Raw genomic sequence first — 7,500 nt, 5'->3', positions numbered from 1 at the left:
AATATAGGAGACAGACAGAAAGAGAGAGAGAGAGAGTAAAATATAGAGAGAGACAGAAAGACAGAGAGAATATAAGAAGATATATTTCCCAATAAGTTACTGCAACACCATTATTATTATTTATTACCCAGTATAATTAATTTAAATCTTTATTATTAATCATTTAAAATAATAATTGTTCTTTGTTTGTTCTTATTCAAAAATGATTTGAAAGCGAGAGACAAAAACACCACAACTATATAAAATTAAAGATATATATACTTCATTAAAGTTAGAAAAAGCTACATTAATATTGGATAAATAAATAAAGATAAGAAATGTTGAAATAGTACTGATTGAATCAAATCCCCACTGAGTTTAGATGTAACAGGGCTGTTTATTTTATTTAGTTATTTATTTATTTATTTATTTTAAGTATCGTCCTTGTTCACTTCCTCATCGCTTCTCAAGTTTTTAATGCTAAAATTCACACGTTCTTTTTTTAGTCTCTTTCTGCGAAATGCATTCGTGAAAAGGAGGAGATGGTGAAATATAAACGCAGGCCGAGCCTAAAGCGTTAGAGACGCTCGTCGTCATGGTAACGTTCCACAATTTAAATCGATTCAGAAGTGTGATTAAAGACAGCGCGCTCCTGTCATCCAATCAGAAACCAGTATCTTTCATTCCGCCGTAGATGCAGAAGCGAGATTCTCAGAGTTAGCGGAGACAACTGCGGCTCTTTATTAGGATTTGTAAAAGCGACAGGACGAACAAGATGGCTGCCGTTTTAAACAGCACACGGCCCGGGGTTTACTCGCTGTCTAAATATTATGTTGAGAGATAAATATTCTGCTTTAATGTACAGGCTTTAAACTGCTCACTGTATACGTTTCCAGAAAAATGCCTGTGTAATGTAACGTCAGACAGCGAGATGCTCGTACGTGCCTCTGTGTAGAAAACGAAAGCGTTTTTCATGAACTTACACTCTGAGACACACACACACACAGACACAGACACAGACACACACACACAGACACACACACACAGACACACACACACACACACACACACACACACACAGACACAGAGTATATATGTATATACAGTATGTGTGTATATATATCTGTACTCACGATATGCTGTGGCTGAATCTCTCTCTTTCTGCTCTGAGCTGATGAACATGGTCAGAGCCGAGTAAGGCACGTGAAAACACTAACACACAAACACACACACTATTATTTTCAGTCTCTCTCTCTCTCTGTAACACACACATTTTATATATATATATATATATATATTACACACACAGTTTAGCCAGATTACTTTAAACGTAATTTGTTCTAACTCTCTTACATCAGCAGTTTTGGGAATGAGGATCATTATTTTTGCTGTTAATTGAAATAAAAAAACAAAAAACAACGAGACTAATGAATGAGGGAAAGTGTATGAGGACGTGTGAGGATGGAGTGTGTGTGTGTGTGAGGATGGAGTGTGTGTGTGTGTGCATGTATGTGAGGATGGAGAGTGTATGTGTGCAAGTGCGTGTATGTGAAGAAGGAGTGTGTGTGTATGTGTGTATGTGTGTGTGTGTATGTGTGTGTGTGTGTGTGTGTGTGTGTGTGTATACGGTTGCAGTACTGACCGTCTGTAGAGACTGGAACATGCAGTAGAAGAACAAGTACCAAACCACTTTGCCCTTCTCAGGAGGAACCACCCAGATCAGGAAATAACTCAACACTGCAAATGGAGTGGACAACACGATCCTGCACACACACACACACACACACACACACACACACACACACACACACACACACACACACACACGTCCAAAATGACCTCACAACCCCCAGTCTCCTACAATGATATGAAACAGCTGTACAGAGCAACACAATAACGTAATAATTTCTCACTGCTAAATTCATCCAAATATAAGATTTCCAAATGCACCACCCTCACACACACACACACACACACACACACACACACAGACACACAGACAGTTGGAAGAGGTGTAGAAGTCACTCACTCCACTGCAGTGTGAACGCCCTGTAAAAGCCAGTTCACTTTGAAAACATACTGTAAAGGCTTTTTATCTGAAGTCCTAATCATGTTTATCAGGCTCATCACACAGAACACACTCACAGAACACACTCACAGAACACACTCACAGAACACACTCACAGAACACACTCACAGAACACACTTCCATTTTTATTAACATTTAATCCACACCAGCTCTGGCCAGCTTGATGCATCGATACTGACAGTCAGTCCCACAGCGTGCTCATTTACTCGAATAAATGTTCCGGCACCAGCGTCAGATAATCAGGTGACACTTTGTGACGTAGTCCTAGTGTACGCTGTCACGCTAACGAACAAACGACTGGAAAAGTCAGCGATCTGGACGCATTAATGAACAAAGCAAAGCGGACTGCTAACTGTCCCCTGATAAAACTCCAGCAGGTCACATAATTCTCATTTCCTACAGCCATGCTGATTCATAAACAGCTTACAGTGTGTGTGTGTGTGTGTGTGTGTGTGTGTGTGTGTGCGCGCGCGTGTGTGTGAGACATGACCTCTTATAACCCATGTGGTTCTGTAAGAGCCGTTTTCAATTTGTCATTATCAAGAGATGCTTGAGCGCACACACACACACACAGCTCACAGGTGTCTGATTGGTAGGAAATGGTGGTGTGTTTGGCTCAGCCAATCAGAGCGAGTACCTCGATCAGCGGCAAAAAACCCACACAGATGCTGACTAAAACCAGACACACACACACATACATCATATTTCACTCCTATTAATTACAGAAAATGAAACTAATATTTATATATCACTCCATATATGTGACTTTGTGTGTGTGTGAATTTTATTTTAATTTTTTTTTAACTTTACTGATAACACTAACAGAAAAATTAGACTTGTATCTCCGAGTATGCAGCACAAGCTTTTATTCGTCCTCGTGTTCTTGTCATTTTGTTCTTACGCAGCAACCCTGCGAGAATTTTCTACACAGAAATGCAACATCTGTCCTTCACAGAGTTTGTACTGAGACACAGCCGCTACTTTCACATCTGAACACGACTCGCGCAGAATCGCCGAAGTACTGTCCACCTGAACGCTGATGACATCATGATGATGTCATTACAGCAGATGAGCAATCAGCAGCATCGATGTTAACTCACACTCAGTGGAAGTATACAATGGGGGGGGGGGATAGATAGATAGATAGACACAGAGAGAGACAGAAAGAGAGAGACACAGAGACACAGAGATAGACAGAGAGAAAGAGAGAGACACAGAGAGAGAGAGCCACTCATCTATTCTTTCCCTTTCTATTGTTTAAAGACTCACCCAGATTCCAAAACACCAGGAGAGTCAGGAAAGTTCAGTGACTCAGTGTGTGTGTGTGTGTGTGTGTGTGTGTGTGTGTGTGTGTGTGTGTAGAAGCTGTAATTTCTTTAATACCCCACAAAACCAAACTCTGCATTCTTATAAACTACACTCATTTTACCCAAAACCATCACCATAGTTACAGCCTGCATCACATCCTATAATCACAAACGGCATGGATGGCCACACTCCCTTCCTGTGACTGTGTGTCTGTGCGTGTGTGTGTGTGTGTGTGTGTGTGTGTGTGTGTGTGTGTGTGTGTGTGTGTGTGGCACCATTACCATGGCATCATCCGGCCGTGTCGCGTCCGCGGACTCCGACTAACAAGGAAACCGACAGTGGGGTCTGTAACGGCGTCCCACACTCGTCCTGCAAACAGGATGATGGACGCATAGAACGGCTCTAACTGTGAGAGAGACAGAGACAGAGACAGAGAGAGAGAGAGAGACAACAGTTACATAAATATCTGTTTGCTCAATCACTCAGCCATCACTAACAGACTAATAGAAAGAGACAGACAATAAGACTAGAGATAAAGTCTCTCATCAGATATGATACTGAAATGCAACACACACACACACACACACACACACAGCTTTACAGTTCAGTTACAGTTACACACCAAGCTTTGGTACAGTTTTCTGGCCACAAGCTTCAGAATGCTGAATAGTACACTCCGATTGGCCTCTGCATGTGTGTGCTGCATTCTGATTGGCCTCTGCATGTGTGTGCTGCATTCTGATTGGCCCGCTGCATGTGTGTGCTGCGCTCTGATTGGCCCGCTGCACATCAGTGTGATGCACTCTGATTGGCTCTCTGCATGTCAGCGTGATGCGCTCTGATTGGCTCGCTATACTTCAGTGTGCTGCACTCTGATTGGCTCGCTATACTTCAGTGTGCTGTGCTCTGATTGGCTCTCTGCACTTGTCTGCTGCTTTCCAGCAGGAACAAAAAAATCTTCTGAATACTGTGACACAATGATCATTTCAGAGCCAGCAGATTGAAAAGAAGATCAAAGCGTTGTGTTTTTACAAGTTACTCAAAAGATTTCTTTGAAGCAGTTTTTAAATGAGAGAATCTGTGCTTTATGATTGGTCTAATGAATGGTGGGAGGAGTCTTATAGGTGAGGAACCACACAGGACTGAAATAAAACTGTAATATATACATATATAAATCTGCATTAATTTAATGGAGTTTTAATCGAGTGTGCATTGTGTTCTCACCTGTGCCACGTCCAACAGGTAGATCTGCAGGAAGAAGCCCAGAGCACTTCCTGTGATCTGATATGGAGCTCCACCAATCGCAAAGCACACCTTACTGCAAATGGACACACCCCTCTTCTCCTTCTGACAGAGAGAGAGAGAGAGAGAGAGAGAGAGAGAAACATAAGAAGGATGAGAAACCTGTGACCTTTAAACAAACAGCAGGACGTCTGCAAGTGTTTTTATTAAAACAGGAATGTGATATTTAGACGTGTTCGGAATCTCTTACATCCAACAGAGTCGGGAGAAATCAGAAAGCAGAAATGTATGCGTGAACGCAGTTAAGAAATTCATATATTCACTCGGTTACGTAAAGACAGAAAGACGACAGAGATAAACAGATCGTCTCACTCAGTTATAATCAGTTATATAACATGATATTTAATACTCACTGTAGAGAAAAGTTTCAAAAATTTAACAATGCAACAAGAAAAACTTTTCTCTCTCAATGAAGGCAGACAGAAATGTGGCTTCAGAACTCATTTACGGTTAGCTGTGGTTACGGTTAGCTAGCTAATATATATAAAACAAACTGACAGTTAGCGACAATATAATCTGTGAGTGATTTTGAAAATCAGTATAAAATATATTTAATGAAATTAACAATGAGGACCACAAAACAAGCCATACGATGAAGACATTTTTAAAAAAAGTTGCATCGGGGCGGGAACTGCGATCTGATTGGTTACAGTGGGATCAACGGTGACATTGTGGGCGGGGTTTGAAGGTGTACAGAGACACAGATGACAATCATACAGTAGACCAATTAGCTAAATCCAGCCTTGAGACATGACTAAACAAAACTCAAAGATCGTCATCACGTGTCGAGCGAAAAATAAAACCCGAGTAACATTTTACCACGGCGATGTTAGCAAAGCTGAGAGAAAAACATGTTAGCTGAACAGTCATAGCTGTTACGATTTGCTGAGAATGCCAACACTGCTGATTTACCCAGTCACGTAATGGGAGTTTACACTTCTTTGCAGTTTCTCGGTAACATGATGAGCTGCATTTTTTTGTCTTATTAACTTCAGGAGAGAGAAAAAAAAGAGAGGCTGGTGAGGGAATGACTATTTATAGTTTTTATAGTTTATAGCTATTATAATGTACACGGATCAGCCATTACATTAAAACCACTGACAGGTGACATGAATAACGTTGATTATCTCATTACAGTGGCACCTGTGTAAGAGGAGGGAAATATATTAGGCAGCAAGTGAACAGTCAGTTCTCAAAGTTGATGTGTTGGAAACAGGAAAAATGGGCAAGCGTAAGGATCTGAGTGACTCCGACAAGGGCCAGATTGTGATGGCTAGACGACTGGGTCAGAACATCTCCAAAGCAGCAGGTCCTTTACCTACCAAAAGTGGTCCAAGGAAGGACAACCGGTGAACCAGCGACAGGGTCATGGGCTCCCAAGGATCACTGATGCGTGTGGGGAGTGAAGGCCCTTCTGGTCTGATCCCACAGAAGAGCTACTGTAGCACAAACTGCTGAAAGAGTTAATGCTGCTCTGATAGAAAGGAGTCAGAACACACAGTGCAGTGCAGCTTGCTGCGTATGGAGCTGTGTAGCTGCAGAGCGGTCAGAGAGCCCATGCTGACCCTGTCCACCACCCAAAGCTCCTACAATGGGCTCATGAGCATCAGAACTGGATCATGGAGCAATGGAAGAAGGTGGCCTGGTCTGATGAATCACATTTTCTTTTACATCATGTGGACGGCCGGGTGCGTGTGTGTGTGTGTCACTTACCTGGGGAAGAGATGGCACCAGCATGCACTATGGGAAGAAGGCGAGCTGGTGGAGGCAGTGTGATGCTCTGGGCAATGTTCTGCTGGGAAACCTCAGGTCCTGGCCTTCATGTGGATGTTACTTTGACACGTACCACCTACCTAAACATTCCTGCAGACCGAGTTACACCCTTTCATGGTTTGAGGAACATGATAAAGAGTTCAGGGTGTTGACTTCACCACCAAATTCCCCAGATCTCAATCTGATCCAGCATCTGTGGGACAAACAAGTCTGATCCATGGAGGCTCCACCTCACAACTTACAAGACTTAAAGGATCTGCTGCTAACGTCTTGGTGCCAGAAACCACACACACCTTCAGAGGTCTTGTGGAGTCCATGCCTCGACAGCTCAGAGCTGTTTTTTAGGCACAAGGGAACCTACACAATATTAGGCAGGTGGTTTTAATGTGATGGCTGATCGGTGTGTGTGTGTGAGAACAGGAACCAACTTGGTTCATTGACATCCCACAAGATTACACACGACTCTAAATGGAGAAAAGGCCTGATGTGCTGTTGACCGTTTGAAAGTGTAACAGGAACTATGCTTCTTCACACAGTAGTCGCATTTTGTTCCTCTGGCTTTCCCACACACTCACCCACACACACACACACACACCTCCACACACACACCACTCAGGTGACTGTGCTGAGGTTACTAGAGTTCACACACTCTGTCTGTCTTGCTCACACTGTAGAGCTGCGTCTTTATTTTTACTTTTTGGCGACTGCAGTCTAGTTGATGGAGCGTACAACCCCTCTATGACCTCTGTGTGACCTCTGTGTGACCTTCAACCCCATACACACCTGATCTTATCGTGTCTACTTGTGATTGGACCACAGAGATGGATGTTAAAAACCAGGTAACTCCCAAAAACACACATTCTGTTCCACTCATGAAGTCATGATTAGGATTAGCTGCTCTGCGCGTGTGTGTGTGTGTGTGTGTGTGTGTGTGTGTGCTCCAGTCCATCACACATGGATAACTATGCTCTGCCGTACTAACTGTGTTTAGTGATGCATTCGCACTTTCAGTGTTTGGTGCATGATCTACATTCTCAGTGTTAAGGGTG

General features: G+C 42.7%; 1 protein-coding gene across 2 annotated transcripts in view; it reads right to left on the bottom strand.

Moving 5' to 3' along the window:
* mfsd2aa (MFSD2 lysolipid transporter A, lysophospholipid a) overlaps nt 1-7,500 on the bottom strand; it is a 20,462-nt gene that overhangs the window by 12,114 nt on the left and 848 nt on the right. Inside the window, exons 2-5 of one of the 2 annotated variants that reach the window (XM_053232920.1) lie at nt 4,601-4,720; nt 3,658-3,782; nt 1,622-1,742; nt 1,113-1,191 (exon numbers count right to left, since the gene is read on the bottom strand). In XM_053232920.1, coding sequence (XP_053088895.1) covers nt 1,113-1,191; nt 1,622-1,742; nt 3,658-3,782; nt 4,601-4,720 — 445 coding nt within the window. Of the gene's footprint in view, nt 1-1,112; nt 1,192-1,621; nt 1,743-3,657; nt 3,783-4,600; nt 4,724-7,500 lie in introns of both variants that reach the window. The other variant, XM_053232919.1, reaches the window with a different exon arrangement.

This window comes from Pangasianodon hypophthalmus, chromosome 3 (genome assembly GCF_027358585.1).
Source record: "Pangasianodon hypophthalmus isolate fPanHyp1 chromosome 3, fPanHyp1.pri, whole genome shotgun sequence".
NCBI classification, from domain to species: domain Eukaryota; kingdom Metazoa; phylum Chordata; class Actinopteri; order Siluriformes; family Pangasiidae; genus Pangasianodon; species Pangasianodon hypophthalmus.
Note: the sequence above shows the minus strand (reverse complement) of the source record. Positions and strands in the feature narration are given on the sequence as shown.